The sequence below is a fragment of the Oryza sativa genome, chromosome 4, assembly GCF_034140825.1.
Source record: "Oryza sativa Japonica Group chromosome 4, ASM3414082v1".
Lineage (NCBI taxonomy): Eukaryota > Viridiplantae > Streptophyta > Magnoliopsida > Poales > Poaceae > Oryza > Oryza sativa.
The window spans coordinates 17,410,036-17,423,320 of record NC_089038.1 but is presented as its reverse complement, the minus strand read 5'-3'; the positions used below and the strand labels follow the sequence as shown (position 1 = coordinate 17,423,320).

Sequence of the window (13,285 nt, the reverse complement as noted above, 5' to 3'; positions counted from 1 at the left end):
ACAAAAATTAATTTTCACATGCGTTCATATCACCATTTGAAAAAAATTACCAATTTTCACACATACATCAGGGTAAGCGAACCGATTACAAAGACCGATTCTCTGGTAGTGGTGTTTACTAAGGTTAGAGCGACTTAGGATAATAATTAAGTCAAACCTTGAGAATATAAATCATAAATAACTCTCAAGTTGTTGAGTTTTAAAATATAAAAATTATATGAATAAATTTATCTTGAAAAATACTTTCATAAAAGTATACATATATTACTTTTCAATAAATATTTTTATAGAAACAAGAAATCAAAGTTGTGTTTTGGAGATCGTGTTGCTGTTCAAAATGACTTCCTTTATAAGTACGGAGGGAGTACATGCTACTAATAAGGCCATGTTTACATGGCAAAAATTTTTGTTTTAGGGTGTCACAATAGATATACAGACACGCATTTGAAGTATTAAACGTTGTCTAATAAGAAAACAAATTACATATTCCGCCAGGAAACGACGAGACGAATTTATTAAGCCTAATTAATCCATTATTAACAAATATTTACTGTAGCACCACATTTTCAAATCATAGCGTAATTAGGCTTAAAAGATTCGTCTCGCAATTTACACACAAACTGTGTAAATTAATTTTTTTTTCATATTTAATACTCCATGCATGTGTCTAAACATTCGATGTGATGGGTGAAAAGTGTTTGTTTTGGGAACTAAACGGGGGCTAAACTTGTGCAGGCCCTTTTGCAAAGGACGTCATCATCACGTATTTAAGTTTCTCTAGCCTTTCCACGAGCTCAAACACAAGTCCCGGTGGAGTGGTGGACAAACCTATCATCTTTGATTTGGCCTGTTTCGTGTACACGATCCCCCACTGTTTGTCAAGTCCTTGTGGTGCCACACTCGATACGTGTCGTTCCTACCGGCATCCAGCTGCACAAAACGGTGATACGCATGCAACCGCGGTGCCGAAGCAGAGTGTGAAAGAATCCACAGGAAAAGCTTATAAAGATCAAACCAATACGCGTGAAAAAACACACAGATCGAGCTCGTTCTCGTCCCCCATGGAGATCAGCTCAGGGGAAGAAAAACTCCATGGAAATTTCTGAGAGAGCTCAAAAACCAAAGATATATCAGCACACAAGCAGATCGTACGTGCGTAGCATGGAGCTGGGAGATAGCAGAGGAAATCGGTCTTCTTTACCAGGCAAGAAACTTACGTATATATACCTGTCAAAAAGTAGAAATGTAGCATGTCCACATCTGTTTTGGTTCCTCTTTACCATGAACTAGGTAGCCCGCGCATTCGCGCGGGCATGTGTTGTACGCTAAGTTTGAGATATTTATAACAGCAAAATATTAAACGGAGAACATCTAGCACAATTTCTCCATAAATTGTTTTCATCGGCATTAATTGCTTTTATAATTTTATAACCTATTAATTTTATATTGTATCATATTTAAATAATATCTATAAGAAATTATTTATAATCTTCTTTATCATTTGAAATTAAGGTAGACTTATTTTTTTTAAGAAAACATGTTAACGAAAGTAAAAATATGGTGTTTTTGAAATTACATATCTATGGACCATAGTTCATTAAAGGATTAATTAGGTGGAAGATGAAGCCCCACTAAATTTTTGGGTTTATATAGTCTAATATGGTTGATGTAGTTTGAGAGGCAATTCATATATGAACATTTCATGTAGGGTGGGTGAGAGGCTCCATGCAGCCTAACATGAATACGATAAAGACGGAATATAATTGCGCAGTAATATTTTGAAAATATCATGTACCATGAATACATTCTTCTTTTTATGTAAGATAGATTTAACGATTATAACTAATAGTTTACCGGTTTAAAAGGCACATGAGTATTGCAGAATGTAGCTTAAAAATTATGGTTGTCTTAATATTCAATGTTATTGCGAAGTGAGCGCACCTCAACTGGTTAGGTTTCTTGTGGTGAAACTTGCCCACCCGGGTTCAAGTCCTAGATTTGATATGGGTGTTGGCATTTACGACTAATTATTCTTTCAGTGGTAGGTGACGTATCCATCGACAGCGAGACGACGTGGTAACTTCTTCAATCTTAAAATGTGTCGGCTCAGTCTTTTGGAGATACTAAAGGGGTAGGGTGCGTAGACGTTGTGTTTCTAAGAGATTTCCAATATTATTGATTGTTTCTGTTTTAATTTTATAGCTAAGAGACAGGGAAGGAACGCCAAAATCTATTTATTTTTTTCTTAAAAATGTATGGATTAGTGAACAATAGCTAGTCCGTAGAATAAATATCTGATCCAAAGTAATATTTTTTTAATAATATAGTTAACTTGGTTCTTTAGTTTTAAATTTTATAGTAAATAATCTAATTTATCTCCTACTTAGGCTACATTCGATCTCATTGGTTGAGCTTATGTAGGGCACACAAAACAATATAGGCCATTAACGCTTTTTAATTAAGTATTAAATATTACAAACATGAAAATAGTTTTTTTTTAAAAAAATGTATAGAATGTATTTGTACAACACGCGCAGATCAGTAGTTTAAATGAGGCATAATTTTTAGACAATACATTATTTATTTCAACACGCGCAGATCAGTAGTTTAAATAAGGCATAATTTTTAGACAATACATTATTTATTTCTGTTTTTGACAATATGTCCTGAGTAATTTATTACTCATTATTTCATCTTGAACGATCAAGGTACGTTTATTTGATATTTGATATTATATTATAGATCTACTTTTGGCTGTGCAAGTTTTTAAAGTAATATATTTTTCTTATACTAACACCTTCACTAAATATATGACGTTGGTCATCAATATATAAAAAACAATAAAAAAATACAAAGGAAGTACAAAGAGCGTTCTTTTCTTTCGGTAGTTTCACTAAATATTTAACGTTGTCCGTCATAAAAAAATATAGAGAAGTGCAAATCCACGTTTAAAAGAAGTGATGTTTTTTTTAATTTCCAGTAGTACGTACGTATACAGTTTTTTTTTTTTTTTTTGCTGTATATCATTTCTTCTTTTCTCGGCCGTGGTTGTTAATCCATATGTACGTATGCCTTCTCAGCTTTTTTAGTCAATTTTTTTATGGAAAGTATTGCTCGGTAAATTAGAAGGGGTAGATTACATCTAATCCAATGGTGTAAACTAATGGGTCCATCAACTTAAATGAAAATCGAGGGCTAGATTTTTTTTCTTTTTTCTCAGAATTTCTAAGTTTTTTCTATTTTATTATTACGCCATGTGGCAGCTTGAGAGCATTTTTAGAGCACCATGTGGCGGCATGAGGGCGTTTGTAGGAAGTTTAATGGACTTTTAGTATATAATAGATAGATAGATAGATAGATAGATAGATAGATAGATAGATAGATAGATATTTTTCTTCAGAAATTGTTAGCACATAATATGCTTCCTCTATGTCAACATGATCTGTAATATGAACATGCTGGTCACATACAGATTACTGTAGTTCACATCATCTGCATTAGTCAACTGTAGTAGGAAAAACAAATATGCAACTGAAATATGCTTCAACAGCCATTTCCGTTCGTCCGTCCGTCCGTCCGTCCACCGCTTACATCACGGTTGTGCCATCGCAACATCTCCGATTTTCTCTCCGAGCGTAAGCGTACCGAGTAGGATTATAGGCTAGCTAGTTACATATATACACCACACCACACCACACCACATATTAGCTTGGCATAGAAGCTAGGAGCAAAATTGCAAGAAAAGAATACACCAGGTAGCACAGCAGCTAGCAGCAGCAACCAGCAAGAATGTCATCATGTAGCCTCTGAAGTAGAAGAAAGTTTAAATTTCAGGCACACACATGTATATCGTAAGAATGTCATCAGGTAGCCTCTGCAGTAGAAGAAAGTTTAGATTTCAGGTACACATGTATATCGTTTAAATTTCATACATACATTGAGTGATAAAGAAGGCCACAAATCTTGTAGGATAAAAAATTAATCGTTGCTGGCCTTGATATCAAATAACATGGCAACACAATAACTTACCGATGCACTGTTCATGACTTGGTATAATATCGTAGTTGATCCTTTCGCTTGCCAAGTGCTTATGCAATTGTCTACCTGTACTCCTGTATAGAAAGGTAAAGCAAAGGAGAAATTCCGATTACCTGCCATAACAGCTATATTTGAGTAAATCTGGCATAAGGAAACAAAAGATAGTAACCGCAAAGAATCAATTATATTCTTCAAGCTGTTCTTACAATTACCTTGAATAACACTTTCTATATTGCCTATATATGTGTTTATCAACAGCTCCATCTTCCATGCTTGATGCTACCACACCATCTGGATCGCCATCTTCACACTTGGATCCCAATATACGAAAAAGACAGAGAGATCGGGAGCGATATGCGCAAATGACTCCCCAAGAGAAAGAGGAGAAATTAAAAAAGCGCCGTCAAGCCTATAAGCGCAAAAAAGATTTAAATGCCCTTGCCAATGTGGAGGAGCCATTGCATGCTACACATTCCGGGCAAGCAGAACAAGAAATTGCAAGCCAGGACAAGGATTCAATTCCAAACCAAGAAAAAAACGCCCCTACAAGGATGAAATACAGAAATATGGGACCAGACCAAAAGAAAGCTAAGAGAGAACAGGTCAATGCTAATCGTGCATTACGACGCAACACTCCAAGCAAATATTCCATTGAAATGGAGAGTCCTACGTATATTGCACTAGATACATCACCTCAAGTCCTGACTAGATTACATAGGAAAAATGTAGCACATGAAGAAAGACAAGCACTGGTATATCGTCAAAATGAAAGCTTCACAATTAGATGGGACACGAGAACTTCTGTGTCACTAGGAGAAGATCCTTCGATATGCACACAAACATCCAACAGCATAGACCCTCCTAAGGAGCCAAGCATAACAAATACCGGTTAGTGTGCCAACTATATACATCTATTTCATGTTTTGAGGAACATATATTCTGGTATAGTACTAATCATGTTCTTTCAACAGAAAATATGTGTTTAACAAATCAAGGTGCCGACAATGTAGAGCATCCATCACAAGTATTCATCGATGGTAATGGTACTACTCACGGATATTTAGGTTTACTTTGAATATTGTCAGGTTGAGCATATATATACACATAACGATTTCCATGTAGGTGATGAAGATATATTTGACGATGACACCAATGAGAGTGATATGTTTGATGGTCAAGGTAAATCTGGAATAAGGAAACAAAAGATAGTAACCACAAAGAATCAATTATATTCTGCAAGCTATTCTTTCAATTACCTTGATAACACTTTCTATATTGCCTATATATGTGTTTGTCAACAGCTCCATCTTCCATGCTTGATGCTGGTACCACATCATTTGGATCGCCATCTCCACTTTTGGATCCAAATATACGAAGAAGACAGAGAGATCGGGAGCGATATGCGCAAATGACTCTCCAAGAGAAAGAGGAGAAACTAAAAAAGCGTCGTGAAGCCTATAAGCGCAACAAAGATTTAAATGCCCTTGCCAATGTGGAGGAGCCATTGCATGCTACACATTCCGGGCAAGCAGAACAAGAAATTGCAAGCCAGGATAAGGGTTCAATTCCAAAACAAGAAAAAAAGGCACTTGCAAGGATGAAATACAGAAATATGGGACCAGACCAAAAGAAAGCTAAGATAGAACAGGTCATTGCTAACCGTGCATTGCGACGCAACACTCCAAGCAAGTATTCCATTGCAATGGAGAGTCCTACGTATATTGCGCTAGATACGTCACCTCAAGTTCCGACTAGATTACATAGGAAACATATAGCACATGACGAAAGACAAGCATTGGTATCTCGTCAAAATGAAAGCTTCACAATTAGATGGGACACAAGGACTTCTGTGTCAGTAGGAGAAGATCCTTCGATATGCACTCAAACAGCCAACAGCATAGACCCTCCTAAGCAGCAAAGCATAACAAATACCGGTGAGTGTGCTAGCTATATGCATCTGTTTCATGTTTTGAGAAACATATATTTTGGTATAGTACTAACCATGTTCTTTCAACAGAAAATATTTGTTTAACAAATCAAGGTGCCGACAATGTAGAGCATCCATCAAAATTATTCATCGATGATGATGGTACTGCTCACCTATATTTAGGTTTACTTTGAATATGGTCAGGTAGAGCATATATATACACTTAGCGATTTCCATGTAGGTGATGAAGACATATTTGACGATGACACCAATGAGGAGAGTGACATGTTTGATGGTCAAGGTAATCTTGTCACCATTTGTTATTATCATGTTAATCGTAAACTTATGTCTACCGCCAAAACATTTCAGATTGGGAGACACACAAGGACGTAGAAATCAAAGAGGTTGTAGAAGCCATACCCGAGTGCTCTAGCGTCCCTGATCCCTGTGAGCTCGTGTATAGCAACATACCACAGTGCACTCATATGCTAAAACCAGTGGAAAATTGTCAATTCTGCAACGCAAAGAAGTTTGAGCATGAGACAAAGGGCTTCTGCTGCAGAAATGGACAAACCAGACTAGCTCATCAAGACACACCTCCTGAACTCATGAGGCTCTGGACGAGCAATGATTCCTACGCCCAACATTTTCGCAACAACATAAGGTTTTTCAATGGGCATTTCTCATTCACTTCTCTTTACTGTCATCTTGACAGAGAAACAAGTGACATGAGGAAAACTGGTTTCTACACGTTTCGAGCTCATGGCCAAATGTACCATAATATAAGTTCATTTGGTACGAATGGTTCAGACCCTAAGCATCTCGAGTTATACTTCTATGATGATGATCCAAGCCTAGAACATCGGTACCGCCGTTGCCGACAGGAGTTATATGAACAAGATCAAGAAGTAGTCAACATCCTAACCAACGTTCTGCGTGGTAATCCATACGCTGAGCAATTTAGGAGTTTGGGGCAAATCGAGAATCTTGAAGACTGCCGTGTGATGCTGAACCTTGACCAAAGGTTGGATCAGAGGACGTACAATGTGCCAATAAGTTCAGAGGTGGCTGCGGTGTGGGTCGAGGGAAACGAACGACGAAAGACATTTGAAAAGAGTGTAATCCTACATGGGAATAACAATGATATACAAGGCATCCGGTCATACTATGGATGCTATGATCCGTTGTCATATCCTCTGTTCTTTCCCAAAGCTGAATTAGGGTGGCATGCCGATATACCAAAGTTTGGTGTTAAGGTGGAAGATATAATGAAGGCTCGCCAGAATCGCAACAACAGTGATGAGGACCCAGGTTAGCATTTCATATATTTCCCATCAAGATGATGATTTATTATCATACATGTCATTCACTTCTAATATAATGCAGATTCAGGTAGTAGACTGTGTGTTTCCGTCAGAGACTACTACTGCTACAAGTTCCAAATGAGACCTGGCATATTTAACCCAATATTGCATGGCGGACGTCTTCTCCAGCAGTTTGCAGTTGACACATACAATAAGATTGAGAGCTCACGGTTGGACTATATATGGAATCATCAAAAGGAGATAAGGGCAGATTTGTACCAAAGCCTATTGGATAGCGTTAATACTGGAGAAAACAAAGGGAGTGCAATTGGCAAACGAACAGTCCTTGCTTCGTCATTTATTGGAGGGCCTCGAGATAAATTACGTCGATACATGGATGCAATGACTTTAGTACGAAAATATGGAAAGCCAGATATCTTCCTCACAATGACCTGCAACCCCAACTGGGAAGAGATCATTCATGAGCTCAAGTTTGGACAAACGCCTCAAGATCGCCCAGATCTCATCGTTCGTGTTTTTAAGGCAAAATTAGAGGAGATGAAGAAACAACTGTTCGAAAAGGGAATTCTTGGTATAGTTCAGGCCTATACCTATGTTGTAGAATTCCAAAAGAGGGGTCTACCGCATGCTCACTTCTTGTTGATCATGACTAAAAAGTACAAGTACACACATTCAAAGCAATACGACAGAGTAATCTCCGCAGAGCTTCCGAACCAAAGTAAGTACCCAGAGTTATATACAATGGTCATCAAACATATGATGCATGGTCCTTGCGGTGAGTTGAATCACTATTGCCCATGCATGAAGAATCGCTCATCATGCAAGAACAGTTATCCTAAGCCTTTCAACGCTACTACCATTCAAGAAAAGGACTCTTACCCAGTGTATAGGAGACGCGACGACGGCTGCACAGTGATAGTCCAAAAATGTCCACTAGACAATAGGTGGGTAGTTCCTTATAACCCTTACCTCCTACAGATGTTCAACTGCCACATAAATGTGGAGGTATGCTCAAGTATAAAGGCCGTGAAGTACCTATTCAAACACAATTACAAGGGGCATGAGAGAGAATCTGTGCCTGTAAATGGGGTAGGTAAAGAAGATGACATTGATGAGATCAGGCAGTATAGGGATGCACGGTGGGTGACACCTCTGGAAGCACTATGGAGAATATATGGATTCGATTTGAGCAAGGTACATCCATCTGTGATGCAACTACAGCTTCATCTCCCAAATATGCACATGGTTAAGTATCGAGGCAAACAGGACATCCAGGAGGTGCTCAATCAAGATGGTGCTGAAAAGACAATGCTAACAGCATACTTTGAAGCAAATAGGTTAAATAAAGAAGCAGATGGCATGTTGTACCAAGATTTTCCAGAACATCATACTTGGCAGACAGGCAAAAAGAAGAAATTTTGGCAAAAAAGGAAAAGATCTGCCATCCTTCAAGTTGGAAGAATGGTCCTAGCCCATCCAACCGAAGGGGAACGATACTATCTCAGGGTTCTCTTGAACCATGTGACAGGTGCCACCTGTTATGAAGACCTACGAACAGTGGATGGAAAAATACTACCATCCTTCCGTGAAGCCGCAGAGAGAAGAGGTTTAATCGAAGCAGACAATACACTAGAAGAATGCTTGACGGAAGCTGAGTTATTACAAATGCCATCTTCACTACGAAGACTCTTTGCAACAATTCTGGTGTTTTGTGAGCCTAGCGACGTCCGTGTTCTCTGGAACAATCACCTCGAGGCTATGTCCGAAGACTATCGTCGCAATTGTCAGTGTCCACACGTGGTTCAACAAATGGTTTTAATAAATATCAAGGATATGTTGCGGTCCATGGGCAAAGATATACGGTCGTTTCCTCTTCCTGGGGTCGATATGCTACACGACACGACAAATGGTGTCCCTAAGGAGATCATTGAGGAATCCATGATCAAGGTGGACCCTGAGGACACAGCTTTGTGCAACTCCCTCAACACCGAGCAAAGGGCCGCCTACGATGAGATTCTAGCTACAGTTGATCACAACGAAGGAGGCCTATTCTTCATAGATGGCCCAGGAGGCACAGGAAAAACTTTTCTATACAGGGCATTGCTCGCAACAGTTCGTGAACAAGGAAAGATTGCTATCGCGACAGCTACCTCTGGTGTTGCCGCTTCCATAATGCCCGGAGGAAGGACTGCACACTCTCGATTCAAGATACCACTAAGGATAGATGATGGGGCTATTTGTACTTTCACAAAACAAAGTGGAACAGCCAAGTTGCTACAAATGGCATCGTTGATCATTTGGGACGAAGCCTCTATGACTAAGAGGCAAGCGGTGGAGGCACTGGATAATAGTATGCGAGACATAATGGACAAGCCAAACCTTCCATTCGGTGGGAAAACAGTTGTGTTTGGAGGTGATTTTAGACAAGTTCTCCCCATTGTACGACATGGGTCAAGGGGTCAGATATTAGATGCATCATTGCGGAGGTCCAACTTATGGGGTTGCATGCGTCACTTGCAATTGGTACGCAACATGAGGGCACAAAACGATCCTTGGTTTGTAGAATATCTACTACGGATCGGTAATGGCACTGAAGAGATCAACGATAATGGTGATATACATCTTCCTGACAATATATGTGTGCCATACACAGGGGATGACAGTGACCTAGATAAATTGATGGAGAGTGTTTATCCAACGCTCAATGATTGCCTAGCTGATCCAAATTACATCACATCAAGAGCTATTTTATCCACACGGAACGACTGTGTGGACAACATAAATCTGAAAATGATTGACCGCTTTCAAGGGGAGGAGATGGTGTATCACAGCTTTGATAGTGCGGAAGATGATCCTCATAACTACTATCCCCCAAAATTCCTTAACACTCTTACCCCATATGGACTGCCTCCACACATGCTAAAGCTCAAAATTAATTGTCCTATCATATTGCTCAGGAATATCGACCCAGCTAATGGACTTTGTAATGGCACAAGGTTGGTGGTGCGAGGATTTCAGAAAAATGCCATTGATGTAGAAATTGTGCTAGGACAACATTCTAGGACACGAGTTCTCTTGCCTTGAATCCCACTATGCCCTTCTGATCATGAGATGTTCCCGTTCCGATTTAAAAGGAAACAATTTCCGGTCAGGCTCAGCTTTGCCATGACGATAAACAAGGCACAAGGGCAGAGCATACCAAATGTCGGCGTGTACTTACCTGAACCAGTATTCTCTCACGGTCAGCTATATGTCGCACTTTCGAGAGCCACCGCAAGAAAGAATATAAAGATCCTCGTTGTACATGACGACAATCCAAAGAAAAGGAATAGACATTCTGAGCAGAATTTGAATGAGAACAATTCGAAGAAGCATTCTGACAACATTAAGAGTGGGACATATACAAGAAATATTGTGTATACAGAGGTCCTCACAACATAGCTGGTGTATTTTTGGAAATAAGAATTGTCACTGTTCTAGAGATAGCTGGTGTATTTATATTATATGAGATTATTATGAGGAGTTCATACTCTCATGCATAAATATCGATGTGTCACATAACTTCAAAACTTTTGATACATAAGCACTTCATGATAAATTTACCTCCTCTTTCATTTTTCCTAGATAGAAACCATGAATATCGAGGTCATATTAACATTAACAGATTGGAAAGGTACTGACAAAAATGGAATTGCAACAGCACGACAATTCAATTTTCGTTTGTCCCGTTAATAACAAATTTTAACAGTTCAATTTTCGTTTGTCCTGTTTATTATTATAACAGTTGATGTTGAGGGACATGGGAGTGAATAAGACTGCTAGGAAGAAACGGAGAAAAGGAACATGCAGAAGATTCAGTTTCTAGCTAGCCTAGGATTGACTACAATGTCTCAAAATGCAAACTGGTAAGTTAGCTTCTCTTTTCCCGTTGATACCATTGTTTTTGCTACCCTACTAACTCTTAGATTTTTGCAGATTTTCACCCCTGTAGAATACTGCAGTACATGTCCACTACCGTAACCTTGCAGCCAAACTGAGCTACTCCAGTAAACAAAAAGTAGAACAAGATCAATCAATATTGAGAAAAAGAAACCAGAAGAAGCAAGAACGGGGCAGTTTACAGCTTACCATCCTCATCACTTCAAAAGGTAATCAAATTACGTCACCAAGCACACCAACTTCACCATCACTGCCAGAGCATGTGCCCGCTACCTGCTTCCACCCAACGACAACAGCAGCTCGCCATGTGAACCAGTTATCTCCTCCATTTTCTTCAATAATATGTAGGATATTCCCTCCCTAATCAGTGCAGATAAATATGTATTACTACATCGATCAGTTTGCCCGATATAAATTCAAAAAAGAATATTGATCAGTGAAATCGTAATAGGTACCAACGAAGTGTGTATCCTCGACTAGATTCAGAGAAAGCAGTGACCTGAATTCCTAATGTGTAGGATTCCCTCCCTAAGTTACATGTGTAAATTTAACTAATGGGCACTGTGAGTGGCCAGTAAGTAGTTAGTCTCAACTTCATATACATTACCACAGTTCCACTATGAGTATATAAACAAACATCACATTCTCTTATGTTTTGGGGGGAAGAAGTACATCAGTTGGCTGTTATATACACTACATCAGTTGGCTCCCTATAAGTAAACAATCCAACATGACTTGCAAAAAAAAGTTAACCACCTATTAACATTAGTCATAAATCTATTCCTACAAAAAGAAAAGCTGAAAGGATAATAATGCATTACATATGAAATGAATGCTGCTTTTACAAAAAAAGCATAATTTTTACTACATGGTCATCAGATACCAAAACCCATCAGCTTGATTGATCTACATGCATACTACAACATAGGTGATTTATAGTGCAGATGTCAAAAGCATAACTACACAAAACTCTAGATCAGCACAAAAAAATAGGGAAAAAATAAAATGAACTACATCAGATCTCGAGTCCAAAAACCAAGCACATGATACTCTGCATATGCATCGTTGCCTGATCCATACTCTATAGATTCAAGATCCTGCCATGATAGCATACCACAAGTCCAGAATGCCTCAAAAAATCTGTATAATAAATCAAATCACCAAAGAGAAAAAAAGGTCCATGCCTATGAAAACTACACAGATTCATCATTGCCACTATACAGATCCACGACACTGGATGCCCCATTAATCGCCACAAATAAACATGTAAAAAAAGAGAACTCTATAGATCCGGTTCCTGCAATGCTAGCATACCAAGTCAGCGGATTCAAATCCTTATAAGAAATCAAATCACAAAAAAAAAGGGTACGCCTATGAAAAATTGAAATCTACACAGATTAATCTTTGCTAGTATACATACAGTGCACACGCAGATCCACGATAGTTGCAACAAAAGAAAAATGTAAAACTGAGACAACGCAGTACACAACGAGGGGATTCAAACCTGAACAAATCAAAATGAACAGATTAATAAAATAGACAAAATACCTCGCCATTGGACGAACCGGCCGCCTGCGAGATGAATCAAGCGAGGAGGACGGCGAAAGGAATCAGGCGACGGGGACGCGCGCGACGAATCCTGCGAGACGAAATCCGGCGACGAGGGAAGGCGAGAGAACGAGACAATATCGCCGTCGTCTCCGCCTCGGCGAGGTTGGCTGCTATGCGTCGCACTTGCACGAACAAATTAAAGAGAGAGAAATAATTTTTTTAAAAAAAAAAGAAGCAGAAGCGGGGAAACCGAGAAAATACTGTTCAAAAAGGATGCTGGAAATTGGAAGATGGAACGATCTTCCCCCCAATGCCTTAGGCCACCCATAATGGTTATCTATAGGCTCTCTACAAGATATCCATGTCAGCATATTTTCCTACATGGAAGATATTAAATGAAGAGAGAGAGCAAATCTATCTACTAATTTAGAGATAGTCTATAGAGAAAAACGAGACAATGCATGAGAGAGCTATAGATACCCATGTAGACATACTATTGAGGTGG

At 38.9% G+C, this 13,285-nt stretch overlaps 1 protein-coding gene and 1 long non-coding RNA gene across 3 annotated transcripts; one reads left to right on the top strand and one right to left on the bottom strand.

Annotated features, from left to right (window-relative positions):
* The first annotated feature begins 1,036 nt into the window (after positions 1-1,036).
* On the top strand, positions 1,037-10,441 carry LOC4335569 (uncharacterized). Its single transcript, XM_066309567.1, has 9 exons — positions 1,037-1,204; positions 4,297-4,926; positions 5,010-5,075; positions 5,161-5,217; positions 5,340-5,972; positions 6,056-6,127; positions 6,207-6,266; positions 6,335-7,276; positions 7,352-10,441. The coding sequence occupies exons 1-9, from the start codon at positions 1,093-1,095 to the stop codon at positions 10,372-10,374; spliced, it is 5,595 nt and encodes a 1,864-aa protein (XP_066165664.1). The 5' UTR covers positions 1,037-1,092; the 3' UTR covers positions 10,375-10,441.
* On the bottom strand, positions 3,527-13,060 carry LOC9269253 (uncharacterized). 2 transcript variants are annotated; one of them, XR_003242001.2, is made up of 4 exons: positions 12,778-13,060; positions 4,251-11,589; positions 4,030-4,151; positions 3,527-3,874 (listed from the first exon to the last, which is right to left on the bottom strand). It is a non-coding gene; the product is annotated as an uncharacterized lncRNA (long non-coding RNA). The 2 variants fall into 2 exon arrangements; XR_010740774.1 differs by having other exon boundaries at positions 4,030-4,112.
* Positions 13,061-13,285: the final 225 nt, after the last annotated feature.